Below are 18,069 nucleotides of genomic sequence, written 5' to 3'. Positions count from 1 at the left end.
AGATTGCAACTGAACTACTTAGGGAAAGCTTGACAGAGCATCATTCAAGACTGCAATTGGAACTCAGGTCTGCAGAGAGCCTGAAATATCTTGTCCTATAGATGGAGGAAAACAGCATCTTGATCCAGACCCCCATACAAGGTATAAACACCGTATGCAGCATCAACTATACAAAGTACAGCTGAAACCGAAGGGATACATAATACACAAAACTGATAGTAGATCAACAGTATGTGCCACACTTTTTGGTTTCATTTTTGTGAGATGTAATGAGCACCGTCACAGGTAAACTGCCACTGGTAGGTGTACTAGGGTACAGTCAGTCAGTCACTTTGGCCTATGCAAAAGCTTTGCATCTTATTTGCAATATATTTAGAATAAAAATATGAACCACAGAGCGAACCAAACTTAAAATACATCTTCCAATGAACAACTCTGGCCGATGTCATGGTAATTGTGCGTCCACGTGCCAACTGTGCCACAGCAAGTTCCTTTGTCTTAAGGCAGCTTAAATTCAAGCATCGGTTATATCCGGTTGATATTCTTACCTGTGGTACTTGCACCCTGTACAATCTGTGTGCAGTGCGATGGTGTACAGGATATACACTGGGGAACAATGGGATCTTCAGAACCCGGTGCTGTTATTCATTGAATACATTCTACAATCCTACGGAATGCCCTCTATAAAACACGTAGAGCGCTCTATCAGAGTGTGAAACTTTGATATCTAAACAAGATGCACAGGGAAATTACTTCATTTCTGGCCCAACAATCTTCATTTTCACCTCTGAAGGTACCACACTTTGATCTTACTCATTGCTACATCTAAATTTCTAGTTAACATCTGACTCCATCAAACCTACACAATAGTGAGGAATGCTTTTTAACAATGAAGCACACATCAAGGTTCAAATGACATTCAGGAATCCTCATTTTCTCCACTCAATAGTCTAAGCAATGTCCATTATTGACTAGTTTCAACCTAAAAGGCTGCTAAAGGACAGATATCTGGAGCATGTACAGTATCTCAGTATCTTCATGTCATAGATTTGAAGTAGCTGTCAGGATAAACCTAAATCATTTATTTAAAACATTTACACAGGATATTCCACTTTAAAAAGTTAGTTGGGTTGTTATCCAAGCATGGCAGATGGATTCAACAGTTGCATCAGAGAGACAATACCAACTACCAAGCTGACATATGGTAAAACGTAATGCTTTGTTTAAATTGTAATGACTGGATGGTGACCATATATGAACAGAAAGCAAAGCAAATCGTGCAAAAGTTATACATGTGTAAGACTTAAATTTTCCCTTTTCTGCACCCCAAGGGGACATTTCACAAAAATAACCCTAACTCACAAGATGTATCCATCTGCTTTTTCAAAAAAAATTCTTCATAAATATTTCTCCCGGCTCAATGTTATATATTCCAATTATTACATTCAACTACACCAGCTACTGTCACACACACGCAACATGTAGTAGCCCACTTTTTTTTTTCCGTACACACGTGCACCCCACACATTTCTCGACTTCCCCTTACACAAGGCTGTACACAAGCACAGGCAAGATGGGCCAAATGGCCTCCTTCTGTGCTGTAAGATTTTATGATTTAAGTGCTTAAACAATGGCCACAACTTCTTTTAAAACAAGAATTCTGCACATAACTCTCCCTCAGTACATTTAGATCAATCCAGGGTTATTTTTGTAAAATACTGGTCGTTTCTGGAGCAGAAAACTATTGCACAAGAATCCAGTAAGAGTCAGTCCTGTTGAAAAGAATGAGAGCTTTCCCAACCCTTCCAGCACTCAACAGCAGAGTACAAAAAGTTATCTTCTTCAAAGTACAGCTGTAGCCCACTTTCTATCCAAGTCCACCATAACCTTCCTCTTTATATCTGTCTCACAAAACATCAGACAGTATAAAATTCCTAGACAGGAGTATTCCAGCCGTTTCTCCTGGTTGGACAATGGGCCTATTCTGTGATACACGGAAGATAAAGTAAATCATAGTTTTAAAAAGAAACAAGAAAAAGTGTGTCCCTAAAAGAAGTTGTTCCAATAGTTTGGAAACTTTAAGCAATGGGGCTGGCTTGTTGGGTGTTACTACTTTTGCCTGCTCCTAAAAATTCCTAGATTCGAATATATTCTACAGCTACAAGAATACCTTACAAAGCAAAAGGAAACACATCCTCTCTCATGCTATTATCAGCTTACATTGAAAATAGGGTTTCCAACACAGGTCTCTCTAGTTTTTAAACAAAATGGCAGCTTACTGCAATGTACCATTAACTACTTCAATAAAATGAAGGAAACCTCTCTCAACACATGCTGGCAATATCACTGCAGGTTAAGCAATTGTTGTGTCAAATAGCTTAGCATTTCCCTCCCATTGTTATAAACCAGCACTGATGCATGCAGTGAACATTCACTTCAATCTTTACCCACTGGTGAACAAAGCAGAAGAAAGGACTTTTGGGAATTAATCCAAGAAAATGTCATTGAGGGGTCTGGATAAGACCAGTCTTTTGAACCCACAAACAAGATTACTACTCTGAAATCATTCCAGCTTATATAGTGTAACTGTGGATATGGGAAGTGGGAGAGGGAGGGGGAAGAGGAAGATAGAGAGAGAATATGAGAGAGAAGTGCCACTTATTATGTAGACAAATGTGGCAGCCAATTTGCAAACAGCAAGATACCACAAACAGCAAATGAGATCAGTGATCCCTTAATCTGTTTTTGGAGGCAATGGTTGAGGGATAAATATTGGCCAGGACACTGGGGAGAACTCCCCTGCTCTTCTTCCAACAGTGCCATGGGATCTTTTATATCCATCTAAGCAGGCAGACAGGGTCTCTGTTTAACATCTCATCCAAAAGACAATACAGCACTCCCTCAGCTTAGGTTACGTGCACAAGTCCTGGAGTGGGACTTGAACCCACAAACGCCTGACACAAGAGACGAGACTGCACCATCCACAACAGTGCATATGGATACTCCATTAAGAATTAAAATTAAGCAAGGTGGTAAATAAAAAATGTCAAATACGGTGGATAAAAGCTAGTGACCCCACAAAGCAGCCAAACACCCCAATGTGGTCACAATAAAGGCAGCAACATAGTTCCTCTCCCTCAAGAGTGATTTTAAACTATCACAATAGTGTATTGGGGTAAATGACCTCCCCCACTTCTAAAGTGTTGTGACCTAGGTAATGATGACATCGTTGAAAATTCATATTCATGCGACCTATGTTCATGTAGGTCAATCATTGAATATGTCATTCCTGAATCTGGAGAGGCCATTCAGTGCCACAAATTAAGGGGGGAGGGGGGAGTAATAGTAAGGTTAGTGTTGATATGGGTTGAGGGGTGAGGGGCAACAGTGGTGGCCTGGCCTCTTCCTTTGGCAGCAATGGCATTGCTTAGGTGAATTTTATGCTGCACTACCTCAAAATGACCGTGGGACAGCATGGACCACAATGTTGATGTGTCCTCTCCTAGTCAGTTGACCAATAAGCAAGTTTCTATGGGGTAACACTTGTCCAAATAACACCTCTTGCCTTTCCCCATCCAATTTCCTACATCTCAAATGGCATGGCAGAGAGATGGTTCTCTGCTAGCCTCCCAAACCCTCCCCATGTGCAGCATCAGTATTGGTTTGCTTTTACGTACACGAGATTGCATTTTAACATGTTGAAAAGTTCTGCTGTTTACAGTAAGAGCTCAACAATCTTGGAATTAAAAACACTATAAAAGGAAATTCTATGAAGTGTACAGAATTGAAGGTGGAATAGGGTCCATGTCCTAACACCAGAAACCATGGTATTGAAGACTTATTTTGCATCAGAAATACGAGATCCCTCATATATAATTTCATTGCGCGTTCTAAGGCAGAGTATCTGTCTCGAGAAATTCCATTAAATCTGCAGGGGGGAAATAAAAACAAAATAAAGTGAGAAAGTGATGGAGGGAAAGGGTCATTACTGTCCCGCTGTTAAAGAGCTACCAACAGTCAGCTCAAGAATTCACAAGCACAGAGCTGGGTGGAAATTGCCTATCACAGTCTTGTCCACAGTTTGTGTGTGACCTGGCAAGATGGAGGCAGGTAGTAACTTGACGCAGGAGGGAAAATTTACCCTTATGCATCACTACTCGTCTACACGTTTAAGTGAGGCACACTAAAGTACTCTTCCAAACTTGCTTCAGAGCACTAAGCCCCCTTCTCCCCCCTCCCCCTCATGAATTTTGAACTCATTAAGGAAAGGGATGTTACTGCTGGAGAATGGAACACTTTCTTATTTCAGGCACCAAGTGTCAGCACCACTTCCAGCTCAGGTATGGCATATTTAGATGCAGGGCAAAGCTCCCTCTACTCCGCTGTGCTCCAACAATGTGCCTCAGCTCCAACCCAACGGCACCCTTATTGCACTTGTGACATTTTCCATGTCAGCCATCCTGTGGTCTCGTGTGCAGGATTACCTATTTAGAGCCAAATAAGGGGAAGTTTTGTCTGTGATACAAAGCTCATTTGTCACTGGATCTTTACAAATCTCAGATAGAAACTTAAAAAAAAAAATCCATACGTAATTAAACTGGTCTTAGCGACTGCTTTAACCTAAAGAAAAGACAGCAAAAAAATCCCCCAAAAAAAAAACTATAGCAGACAAATCAACCGGGCCAATCTTTGCTTCCCACACAATGGCTTTGGTCACTCTAACTGACCAAAAAGATGGGTGAAGGGGAGCACAATCAGCTCACTGGGGGAAATGACTCCCCAATTCTAAAATACACAATATAAAGACAGTGTTCTCGAGAGAAATGAGAGCAAATTAAATGACATTTGAAGACATTATGAAAGACAGTAGAAAGAAGAGACAGATTGAATTTTCATAGGAGTATTGTTAATTGTATTCAGGTGGTGGGTATCAATTGGGGGCTCTCCTGTATCCTTTTTATAGGAGAGCTTATCTAGGGTCTGGGGTCTGTGAGGGGGATCTCTGTGAATAAAGGCATAGAAGCAACTAAAGACCAGGCTTGAGTATTCTATCCTTCACCACATGGCTATCCAATTTTAACAAGTATAACCTCATTTCATAAGTCCCAGGGGAACCATGTGCTACACACTAAATATCAAATATTGCAATGCCACATGTGGTCTCCCTAATTCTTTATCATAAAAGCCTTCTGATCCACACCATAATACTAGTACATTTTGACCTGAACCTCAACTGAAAATAATTAACCACTCAACACAACCTCCCACAGGGTGTGTGGAAGATACAAGTTTGAAGAATGAAGACCCTACAAAACAGATAATCCATCTTCTTCATTCTGCAACCTTCACACACTTTAGAAGCATACTGAAGTTGGAGAAGGAGAGGCCCCTGTGCAGGTGCCATAACACTAGCTGTCCAGACTAATTTGCCAATAGGTGGTGTTGCACGCTGCAGTTAAACCTAGATGCTAATGTTTAGTAAATGTGCGGAGGAGTGCTCCACGTGGCAGCCTTGTGCGTGGTATCAACTGGAACCTGACTTGAGACACTCCAGGAAGCAGCCCACGGAATGGATTGAATGACCTTAACCATGCAGCCTGGGCTTTTTCCTTGCAAGTTGGTGGTGGAGTAAGATGCACCAAACTATCCATTTGGCTATTTTCTGCTTAGTCTCCAGTTTCCCTGGGAGTCCCTGCATCATAGGAAATGAGCAACCATCAAGATGGTCCAAATTGCTTTGTGCAAGAGATGCAATAACTAGGCTCTGCAAGCACCTACATAGTGAAAACTACAATTCTATTTGGACTTGTGTGGCCATAGAAGACAACAGGACAATATCTTGACTCAAACAAACCTGGAAAGTGGCCTTAGGACTCAACCAGACTTTTTAAATTCAACGACTGCCTCAGAATGCACATCAAATATAGCTGATCTATAATAGCACTCTCTGGAGTGTGGAGGTGTGAAATGAAGAATATACTTATCCAAGATTGTAGCCATAAAATGAGTTTAAAAGAAAGCGAAGGGGTCCCATGAAAAACTGGATTGTTTTTCCCCTCAACGTGCCTTGCCAGTGTGGCAGGACAATTTCCTCATATGCAAAGTTCCCACCTTAGTTGGGGGGAGGAGGGGAAAAGAGGAGGAGAGAAAAAGACTGGAGAAGCCACAGTAACAGAGCAATAAATTACCAGGGGTTAATACATGACCTAAACAAGGATGTGGCAGCTTGGGCAAGAAGAAACATTTACCAGTACATGATGTATTACCTGATAGTTCAATGTTCTCCAGACAACCTTCATCAATCATCTCCAGCCCCTCTCCACAAGGAATATCAGTAGATGGCCTACAAGGATGGGAAGGGGGTAGAGAAAGGAGAGAAACGAGAGGATACATTTTCTTCACAAATTTAAGGCAGCGGTTTTAATTCCATCGCAATACAACAGCAGGAAACCTGGAAGACCTCCTTCCCTCCCTCAGAAGCGCTGTGGCCAACAGTCGGAGGTGGTGGGTTTAAGCCCCAATCCAAGATTTGAGCACAAAGATCTAGGCTGACACCTCAGTGCAGCATTGAGTGTGCGCTGCATCATCAGAGGTATCATCCTTCGGACGAGATATTAAACGAGGGCTCTGTCTATCTGTTCCGATGGATGTTGAAGATCCCAAGATACTAATCCTAGAAGGGCAAGGAGTTCTTCTGGTGTCCTGGCTAACATTCCTCCCTCAACCAGCAGCACCAGAAAAAGATTAAATAGTCAGCTCATTGCTGTTTGTGGGACAGTATTGTGTGCAAAATGGCTGCTGTAGCGACTGCCCTTCAAAGTAATTCATTGCACCTGAAGTGCTTTGGGATATTTCTGATACGTGTGATCAGAGACTGCAAATATGCAAGTTCTTTATTTTAATTATAAGACACAATCCAATTGAGAGTTCTGATAACATCAAAGTCTTGAGGCTTCACAGTTTATGTTCACCATCTGCACCAGAGTTGAATTTGTAATGAACTACAAAGATATTGGTTAATTCAGAATTTTTATTTCTTACCTACGCAATGCATGCAGGTGCACAATGCTGTAGGAGGAGCGTTTAATGACAGTTCGTTCTATTTTCAGGGTCAGAATCCCATTGACACAGAGCCCCCCCCCCCCCCCCCCCACATTGTTCATTTTTAAATAAAATTACTTACCAAAGACTCCCCATCATGAATACAAGCCTCAGATAAATACAGAGTCAGGGTTATTGTCAAAACGATTTGCTCACCTTTCTGATACCACAATTAATCTGGTTCTCAGGTATTTGTTGTTTTGCAGACCTGCAGATAGAGCACAAGATATTTATAAGAGAATTGCAACAATTCCTGATTCTGTAAAGTGAATTTGGTTTATGGTGGGAAAATTATTTAATTCCTACAGTCCCAGCAGACCTAGGGAACTCAAGGCTCCCTGGGCCGAGCTCTTCTTATGCTTTCAGCCCATGCACTGTGATGCTGATGCACTAATGTTACAGCAACATATGTTGTTCAAATGTCAGCAGATTTCTGTGACGTTAACCATACACCATTAAGTATACTTAATTTTTAGTTAATACTTATGCTCAGTTCTTCCTGCCATTCCCTCAATTCTATTACTCCCAATTTACATTCCTTACACTAACTATTGGAAAAATCTTTTTTTACTCATGAAGAACTAAATATTGTTCTCATCTGTATCGTGCTGCCATTCAGGTCCCACTCCAGGGGTGGATCCACATTGAATAAAGGTGGGCCCCGAGTGGCTGAAAAGTGAGTCCAACAGATGCCCAGAGCCAAAGAGATTGATATGGTCAGGTCAGACAAAAAAAACCTTAAATTTAGAATTCTTTGCCAATTCAGATATAGATAAATAATGTTCCCCTAACAGAATTAAAGAACAAACCAGGGAGTTGTTCAGAAAGTCACATTTTGACAATTTCAATGGTCTAAATGATCTTTAATATGGTTTTACTGGAGTATGGTATGAAGCTATTGTTGCTCCTCATGGAGTGAAATACCTGCTTCGGATTCTGAATAATATTTCCCAAATGCCTCATCCTTGGGAATATTTGGGTACAGATACAGCAGAGGGTGTTCTGGGACATTCTCATCCGCCATCACTTTGTAGGAACGGACGATTTCCGAAAGAGAGATGTTAGTCAGGTGAGTCTTGGTGTATGGCTCAACTGATCGGATTTTGTATCCCCCTACAAGAGTAAGAAACAAGGCATTAATAAGCAGAACAAAAAACTATTTCAAAATGGTCAGAAGAGCCATTTTATGTTAGGTTCAGAAAATAAGATGACATAACAGTGTGGCTGCTCATTTCAACAGACAATCTTGTCAGAAAGAAGATGGGCCAGGAAAACAAGAGCCCAGGAAGAGACCCTTGTGCAATTTACAAATAGTAAACTCCAAACACATCCTTGTTGCATATTATATAACTGTGTCCAATTCACTCATTTTAAAACAGGTGAAACTCAATTATAATTAGATACACATTAGACAAAGGAGGAAAGAATTTGAGAAGCACAGGTGAAGGGTGAAAGCCCATTGGGCAGGACCCCACCAAAGGTTGAATAGGTTAGAGTCGGAGAGAAGACAAGGTAAATCAAGTAGTGGGCAAGTGATGCCAAGCTCACATTTTGAAATTATATTGTAGGAGGAAAGAAAGAAATGAAAGTAATAAGGAGTACTACAGTTTTGTCATCCCGGGAAAGAATGAATAGGATACAGTGCAATGTCCTCCTTTCGACCAAAGAGAGGTTAGAGGGAGGAGGAAGAGCAGTAGGACAGCAAAGTGGAGCTCAGGAAGAAACGGAAGAGGACATTTCAGAGAAGCAGTAACCATAGTAGCATTAGGCAAGTGGTGCAAGAAGAGCCTTGGAGGGAGTGCAGTGTAGATTCATTAGAATACCTGGACTCCAAGGGTTAAATTACGAGGAGAGATTACACAAACTAAGGTTGTATTCCCTGGAATTTAGAAGATTAAGGGGTGATTTGATTGAAGTTTTCAAGATATTAAGGGGAACTGATAGAGAGAAACTATCTACTCTATTTCCACTGGTTGGGGAGTCTAGGACTAGGGGACAAAGCCTAAAAATTAGAGCTAGGACTTTCAGGAGTGAAGTTAGGAAACACTTCTACACACAAAGGGCGGAGAAGTTTGGAACTCTCTTCCGCAAATGGCAGTTGATGCTAGCTCAATTATTAATTTTTAATCTGAGATTGATAGATTTTTGTTAACCAAAAGGTATTAAAGGATGTAGGGCTACGGCAGGTATATGGAGTTAGGTCACAGATCAGCCACGATCTCATTGAATGGTGGAATAGGCTCGAGGGGCTAAATGGCCTCCTCCTGTTCCTATGTTCCTCTCCAGCCATGGGAGGAGTACTCATCAATTAAAACAATTAGGGCAAAAACCATGGTTAGTGCAGTTCTAAAGATTTAGGATGCAAATTAATCTTATTGACTGCCTCAAGTGTTTTGAAAGACTACTTGCTTCTATGGGTGATGCAATTCATCATCGTGTAATCTAACAAAGTATAATCAATGCTAAGCCACTCTGAAATTCGCACCACACAGGAGCTAGAAACTCCCAAGTATTATAAGTACAAGTGAGTTGTGCAGGTCCCTTGCCTCTCATGTGCAATAAATTCAAGCTGTGCACCACAAGTGTACGATATCAAAGGATATTGAAAGTTTCTAGTTCTCTTCCCCGCACCCCAACTTTTCTCCATCTCTCTCCCAACATGTTGGGGTACAATTCCTGGGACATGTTGATCTGTACGGCTAAGCACCATACACAGTTCTAGCTGAGCCATTTGTAGTTTTTTAAAAAATATATTCTACTACAGCAATTGATTTTTAGGGGTGAATTCTTTATTTAAAAAGTGGATAGGTGTTAGTGTTGGAGATTGGAATATTTCTCCATCCAGTATCAGTATTGCACGCATGCCGAGCACTTCAATACTCTTGTTTAGACGAGGTGGTCTTAAAACACTCCCAGAAGGATTGGCTGCCATCTAGAAAATTCTCATGTTGGGATTCAAATTATAAACTGGGGAATGGGTTTCTGGTTTGATGTTGAATGGAGATGGATAAAGTTTGTTCATGCAGGTCTTAAAAGAGGACCTGAAAACCCAAATTTGTTTTGGGTCTTCCAGTTTATTTGAAGAAATTACTCCACAAAACACAAACTGAAATAAAATGACCATCTCAGCAGAAGAACAACCCCTGCCCCATTTACCCCAGGGGACAAGAACTCTCCTCCCATTTACTGTCCCACTCTCCAGGGTTTCCCCATTCACTACTTACCATTAGGTAAATGCTCCACCCACGAGAAAGTAATACCACCATCCTTGCAGCTCTCACTGAAGCGAAGTAGGAAAGTGCCTGTTGGCATCCTTTTCAACAAACTGCGCTCTCTCTTTTTGCTCAAAAATCCAATAATGTTCCTAGAAGACAAGATTATACAAACCAAAATCAGCCACATTAAAACACATTTCAGTCTTATGGATCGGGGGGAGAATGGGTAGGCCCGATGGTATTTTCACACTTTTCCTTTCATAGTTTTGTAAATATATTGTAAGTTACCCTGTATGAATCGCCCACTCAATATAATAAAATATATGGATTGTTTTCCACTGAACATACCTTTGAAGTTCTATGATGATTTGGGTTATTTAACTTGGGCTGAAACCTGGTGCTGCAGTAGGAAGGACTAAACTCTCGAGCACTATTAAGTACTTTGACAGCACAATGCCCTTGTTTAGCTAGACTGGTGGGATTGTCCAGACAGCAAACATCCACACGGGCAGCAAAGCCCTACTCCAATTTGCCCAACAGGAAGGTACTCTGTGTGGGTCAGGTTAGTCTCCCCAGCCAAATATTCCTTCCTGCAAGATGGAACGTTCCAGCTAAGACAGAACAGGTTCTTAAGAGGGGAGGTCATTCACCTGTCAGCTAAAGCTAGGATTTGAACACTTTCTCTCTGAATGGGAGCTCAATATTCGACTAACAGCAACCAAGCTATCAGACTTTGACAAATCTCTTTTTACTACCCCCTCCCAAAATAAATTATTCCATATTTTCCCGTTTGCATACTCTGACTGAGAGGGCAGATTGGCAACATCACCAAATCCTTAGCAGACAAGCCTCCAAGAGGTATACAAGAGGTTCTCCCTTCTTTTCTTCCCCAATATATTCACCATTCCTTTCTGGGGAATAGCCTGGCGTCCACTTGCCACCTCCCTACAGCAACATGGGCAAGATCTGAAAACCAGAGATGAAGCAGATTGCGAGTGCGAGCTTATGTCACCATCCTGTGGTAACGTACCTTTGGTGTTTGAAGGTACTGCATCACAGTGTTGGCTGCCAACTCCATTAATGCTTATAGCTTGGGTGTTTCTAAGTAACATCACAAACCTACAGCCTTTTATTAAATTCTACCTGCCTCAGCACCTGGACAATTGAACTAAACGGTCAGATTTTCAATTTCCCACAGCCCAGTGTTCTGATTCACGATGTCCATGGAGCAGAACCGAATGTCACGTCAGGAGGTGGTGGGTGCAAACATCAGTTCCCAGGGCTGCCTCAAATATAAAAACACAAAAATGGAACACTGACACAAGTGTTAAGTGATGAGACTACTACAGTGGAGGGCCCATTGACACACACCTGTAGGTGTACAAATATCTATACTGCTTCAAAGCAAAACGCTGACCTCAGTTTTAGATGTAGGATTCCAAAATTAGAGTCTATTCAGATGTTTTTAGGAGCGGCTTCAATTTAAAAAAACATCTAATTAAAAGCATAATCTTTGAAGCATTATGAAGAGATATTTGTACATATGAAGGGGACAATTAATTACTCTCTATTTTATCGAAGTCATGAGAATACTACACTGGAGGTGAACCCCAGCCACCTTACCCATCATTCCAGATATCCTCCAGGTATTTCTTAATAAGCTCTAGGATACCTTGCAACCAGAGCCAGAAGGAAAAGTTCTGTTTTAGTAAATTCTCCTGTAATAAGACATCAAAACAAGTAACAATCCTTACTAAAAATGCTGAATTAATTTGCCAGTAAGCACAATGCTTGGATCAGGATCCTTGCATAACAAAAGAAATGGCACATGGAATTCATAGAATTGAATCATACAGCACAGGAGGCCATTGGGCCCATCGTGCCTGTGCCAGCTCTTTGAAAGAGCTTTCCAATTACTCCCATTCCCCTATGCTCAGTTTTGATATGTGATGATCCAGATTCCACTGTACTGTAAATTGAACGGCAACATTATCTGGTTCGTAAAAGCCATAGTTTACTGCTTCTCAATTAATTTATATTTGCAGCCTGTAAGGGGAAGGGAGGAGTGATCCTTCCCAAGTATGATTCCTTAATGGGGAAGCAGCTTATAGGAAAGTGGACTATTACCATATAAATGTTCCTTTGTTGTTAGTTTTGGCACCTTTAATGATTATAAATTTTTACTTTTTTAAAAATATATATCACCATTTAATTGGAGGACATCACAGTGTTAATATCAATTCTGGGCAAGCAAGCATGAAAGTTTACTGCTTAATGCACTAAAAGCATTCCATTTGTTGAGGTGTTGCAAGAAAAACTTTGCCTTGTAATGGTGCATAGCACAGGGAACGTTGGAGAGAGACAGAAAGAGAAGAAAGGAGAAATCTAAGTTTACCCAGTTTTAATTAATGTGGACTTTGGAGAGCTGGTGCTGCCCAGTTCAGGTTTGAGCAGCTTAGAGGTAGATGTTACAGGTAGAGCTAGAGTCACTAACCTTGGAAAACTTTGCCCATGTAATGCAACAGTCTGCATAGTTCGGTTGAGACCCTAAGCAATGCAAGAAGAATTCACAGATATAAAACTGATAACAGAATGGAACCTTTCCTTGAACTTGCTGAATCGGGACATATTTTGTATGTTTAATTGAAATGTCACCATATCATAGAATCATACAGCACAGAAGGAAGCCATTCGACCCATCGTGCCTGTGCCAGCTCTTTGAAAGAGCTATCCAATTAGTCCCACTCCCCTACTCTTTCCCCATAGCCCTGCAGACTTTTCCTTTTCAAGTATATATCCAATTCCCTTTTGAAAGTTATTATTGAATCTGCTTCCACCACCCTTTCGGGCAGTGCATTCCAGATCATAACAACTCGCTGTGTAAAAAAATGTCTCCTCATCTCTCCCTTGGTTCTTTTGCCAATTACCTTAAATCTGTGTCCTCTGGTTACCGACCCTCCTGCCAGTGGAAACAGTTTCTCCTTATTTACTCTATCAAAACCCTTCATGATTTTGAACCCCTCTATTAAATCTCCCGTTAACCTTCTCTGCTCCAAGGAGAACAATCCCAGCTTCTCCAGTTAATCCACATAACTGAAGTCCCTCATCCCTGGTACCGTTCTAGTAAATCTCCCCTATACTTATTCTTCATTAAGCATTAACCCTTTGGTAACAAAAGGCCTTCATGAAGGACGTGTAAAACACATCCATAACAACTGAAGCATCCAGTGATAGATCCCGAATATTTCATTACTCTACTGGACAGAACACAAGATGACGGCTTCACCATCAGGACAGCTTCAAAAGGAAATCAAAATTAGTAAGTGAAACATTCTTTGCATCTATTCAGATTATAATCCTTCCCAACAACTCTCTGATTTACTATCACAATCATTTAATCAGACCTATAATTAAATAAAAATATTCCCAATATGTCATCAAGTCAGGGATTTTTTTTTATTTGTTCATGGGATGTGGGCGTCGCTGGTGAGGCCGGCATTTATTGCCCATCCCTAATTGCCCTCGAGAAGGTGGTGGTGAGCCGCCTTCTTGAACCGCTGCAGTCCGTGTGGTGAAGGTTCTCCCACGGTGCTGTTAGGAAGGGAGTTCCAGGATTTTGACCCAGCGACAATGAAGGAACGGCAATATATTTCCAAGTCGGGATGGTGTGTGACTTGGAGGGGAACGTGCAGGTGGTGTTGTTCCCATGTGCCTGCTGCCCTTGTCCTTCTGAGTGGTAGAGGTCGCGGGTTTGGGAGGTGCTGTCGAAGAAGCCTTGGCGAGTTGCTGCAGTACATCCTGTGGATGGTACACACTGCAGCCACTGTGAGCCAGTGGTGAAGGGAGTGAATGTTTAGGGTGGTGGATGGGGTGCCAATCAAGCAGGCTGCTTTGTCCTGGATGGTGTTGAGCTTCTTGAGTGTTGTTGGAGCTGCACTCATCCAAGCAAGTGGAGAGTATTCCATCACACTCCTGACTTGTGCCTTGTAGATGGTGGAAAGGCTTTGGGGAGTCAGGAGGTGAGTCACTCGCCGCAGAATACCCAGCCTCTGACCTGCTCTCGTAGCCACAGTATTTATATGGCTGGTCCAGTTAAGTTTCTGGTCAATGGTGACCCCCAGGACGTTGATGGTGGGGGATTCGGCGATGGTAATGCCGTTGAATGTCAAGGGGAGGTGGTTAGACTCTCTTGTTGGAGATGGTCATTGCCTGGCACTCGTCTGGCAGGAATGTTACTTGCCACTTATCAGCCCAAGCCTGGACGTTGTCCAGGTCTTGCTGCAAGACCTGGACAACATCCAGACTTGGGCTCGGACTGCTTCATTATTTGAGGGGTTGCGAATGGAACTGAACACTGTGCAATCATCAGCGAACATCCCCATTTCTGACCTTACGATGGAGGGAAGGTCATTGATGAAGCAGCTGAAGATGGTTGGGCCAAGGACACTGCCCTGAGGAACTCCTGCAGCAATGTTCTGGGGCTGAGATGATTGGCCTCCAACAACCACTACCATCTTCCTTTGTGCTAGGTATGACTCCAGCCACTGGAGAGTTTTCCCCCTGATTCCCATTGACTTCAATTTTACTCAGGCTCCTTGGTGCCACACTCAGTCAAATGCTGCCTTGATGTCAATGGCAGTCACTCTCACCTCACCTCTGGAATTCAGCTCTTTTGTCCATGTTTGGACCAAGGCTGTAATGAGGTCTGGAGCAGAGTGGTCCTGGCGGAACCCAAACTGAGCATCGGTGAGCAGGTTATTGGTGAGTAAGTGCCGCTTGATAGCACTGTCGATGACACCTTCCATCACTTTGCTGATGATTGAGAGTAGACTGATGGGGCGGTAATTGGCCGGATTGGATTTATCCTGCTTTTTGTGGACAGGACATACCTGGGCAATTTTCCATATTGTCGGGTGGATGCCAGTGTTGTAGCTGTACTGGAACAGCTTGGCTAGAGGCGCGGCTAGTTCTGGAGCACAAGTCTTTAGCACTACAGCCGGGATGTTGTTGGGACCCATAGCCTTTGCTGTATCCAGTGCACTCAGCCGTTTCTGGATATCACGTGGAGTGAATCGAATTGGCTGAAGACTGGCTGCTGTGATGGTGGGGATATCGGGAGGAGGCCGAGATGGATCATCCACTCGGCACTTCTGGCTGAAGATGGTTGCAAACGCTTCAGCCTGGTCTTTTGCACTCACGTGCTGGACTCCGCCATCATTGAGGATGGGGATGTTTACAGAGCCTTCTCCTCCCATTAGTTGTTTAATTGTCCACCACCATTCACGACTGGATGTGGCAGGACTGCAGAGCTTTGATCTGATCCGTTGGCTGTGGAATCGCTTAGCTCTGTCTATAGCATGTTGCTTCCACTGTTTAGCATGCATGTAGTCCTGAGTTGGAGCTTCACCAGGTTGGCACCTCATTTTTAGGTACGCCTGGTGCTGCTGCTGGCATGCTCTTCTACACTCCTCATTGAATCAGGGTTGATCCCCTGGCTTATTGCTAATGGCCCACAGCGCCTCATGGATGCCCAGTTTTGAGCTGCTGGATCTGTTCTGAATCTATTCCATTTAGCACGGTGGTAGTGCCACACAGCACGTTGGATGGTATCCTCAGTACGAAGACGGGACTTTGTCTCCACAAGGACTGTGCGGTGGTCACTCCTACCAATACTGTGAACCAGATGGGCTTTTATGACAATCCGGTAGTTTCATGGCCACCATTACTGATACTAGTATTTTAATTCCAGATTTTATTTAATTAATTGAATTTAATTAATTGAATTTAATTAATTGAATTTAAATTCCCCAGCTGCCGTGGTGGGATTTGAACACATGACTCTGGATTATTAGTCCAGGCCTCTGGATTACTAAAAGTAACATAACCACTATGCTACCGTACCCAGCAATCAATTAATTCCATTCCTTCAGTCAGACTCCCCAGTAATACCAGCAACATTCAGTTGAAATAAAAAAAATAACTAAACAAAAAAACAGAAAAAATTACAAGCAGAAATACTTTCTATATGAAAACACCATACCACATTTTACACAATACTAACTAATGTAAAAATCTACCTGGTAGAAGATATCCAATGAGAATTCTATACCATGGTATCTAGACCAGTCCTGGATGCTGATGAAGCATCCCAAGTCACAAAATATCCCTATCCAGTTAGAAGTGACTTTTCCCCAAGTCAGGTGCTTCTTTATCAGCATCCAGGAATGTTCTGGGCACTGACATTAAGGGGTTCCCAATAAAGCCACTTCCTGAAATGCCTGTAACAAATGTCAAAATGTCCTGCACCAAGTCCCACTCACTCATCACCCCTGTCTTCACTGACCAACACTGGCTCCTGCTTTAACACATCACATTTAAAATTCTCAACCTCATGTTTGAATCCCTTCATAACCTCACCCCCTCCCCATCTCTAACCTTGTCCACCCCTACAAACTCTTTGTCCATCCGACTCTGGTCTCTTGTGCATCCCCTCCCCTTCACCCCACTATTGGCAGCCTCGCCTTCAGCTGACTAGGCCCACATTCTGGAATTCCCTCCCTAAACCTCTCCACCTCTCCAGCTTCCTCTCCTCCTTCAAGACCCTCCTTAAAACCCACCACTAACCAAGCTATGGTCACACCTCCTAATATCTCGTTCTTTGACATGGCATCCACTTTTTTTTAAAAAACACCTATGAAGCACAATGGGACATTTTTCTACGTCAAGGTTGTTTTATAATGCCAGTTGTATTGTTAAGAAGTGCTAATAGGAAGTATTCCTAAAGTCACTGAAGGCTGGTTGATAAACAAAAGTAACACCAGGTTGTGGGGGCAGGGGGAGGAGAATCAAAGAGAACGTGGGGGAGGAGAGGGTCCCGTAATGGGATCCAAATTAACATTTTTTTAAAATTCATTCTAAGGATGGTAAGGTCAGCATTTATTGGCAATCCCTAGTTACCGAGAAGATGGTGGTAGGCCTTCTTGAAAGTGGTTTGATACAACTGAGTGACTCGCTAGGCCATTTCAGAGGGCAGTTAAGAGTCAACCACGCTGGTGTTGGACTGGAGTCACATATAGGCCCAGACCGGGTAACGATGGCAGGTTTCCTTCCCTTAAGGGCATTAGTGAACCAGTTGGGTTTTTATGACAATCTGACAACTCCATGGTGACTACTTTTTTAAAATCTCTTGGTGTTTTTTTAAAAAACTGAATTCAAATTCTCAAACTGCCCTTGTGGGATTTGAACTCTCATTTGCTGGATTATCAGTCCAGGCCTTTGGATTACTAGTCCAGTAACATAACCACTACCCACTGTATCCCTTGTCTTAAGGAAGTTAACAGCCCTACACAACGCAATGGCCTGCAGCAGAAGATACTCACCAAATAACTTTTCTGCCAACATGTTGAGCTGATCAGGGTCTAACTGCCTTTTGGTGTTTGAAGAAAACTGCCAGCTCAGTGCCCCTGAGAGCTGGTTCCAGGGGGCCATGGGAGGGTTGGAAAAGAACATCAAATTCTGGGAGAGAGGGGAACAAATTTTACTCTCCAAATTCTTCATACTACCGAGGTTTAGAATGTATTCAGAAACACGACATTAGTATTCTGCATTTGCTACACAGCACCTATCAACCACAATAAGAATAAAACCAGGAACATCTTTACCAAGCGGACTACAATAATTGAACTTCTCTTTGCTGTATTCTGCAATTGCCATCATCACTACAGAGATAGCAACAGTGCGATTAGCTACCAGA

At 42.4% G+C, this 18,069-nt stretch overlaps 1 protein-coding gene across 1 annotated transcript in view; it reads right to left on the bottom strand.

Moving 5' to 3' along the window:
* Window positions 1-1,048: 1,048 nt before the first annotated feature.
* Window positions 1,049-18,069, bottom strand: part of LOC137307125 (signal transducer and activator of transcription 1-like) — a 65,499-nt gene continuing 48,478 nt past the window's right edge. The window contains exons 17-24 of the mRNA XM_067976443.1: window positions 17,696-17,831; window positions 12,811-12,863; window positions 11,940-12,034; window positions 10,326-10,465; window positions 8,026-8,214; window positions 7,258-7,309; window positions 6,267-6,343; window positions 1,049-3,928 (exon numbers count right to left, since the gene is read on the bottom strand). Coding sequence (XP_067832544.1) covers window positions 3,891-3,928; window positions 6,267-6,343; window positions 7,258-7,309; window positions 8,026-8,214; window positions 10,326-10,465; window positions 11,940-12,034; window positions 12,811-12,863; window positions 17,696-17,831 — 780 coding nt within the window. The 3' untranslated portion in view covers window positions 1,049-3,890. The remainder of the gene's footprint in view (window positions 3,929-6,266; window positions 6,344-7,257; window positions 7,310-8,025; window positions 8,215-10,325; window positions 10,466-11,939; window positions 12,035-12,810; window positions 12,864-17,695; window positions 17,832-18,069) is intronic.

The sequence above is a fragment of the Heptranchias perlo genome, chromosome X (assembly GCF_035084215.1).
Source record: "Heptranchias perlo isolate sHepPer1 chromosome X, sHepPer1.hap1, whole genome shotgun sequence".
Taxonomy (NCBI): Eukaryota; Metazoa; Chordata; class Chondrichthyes; order Hexanchiformes; family Hexanchidae; genus Heptranchias; species Heptranchias perlo.
The sequence above is the reverse complement of the archived record's forward strand: the minus strand, read 5'-3'. Positions and strand labels throughout refer to the sequence as shown.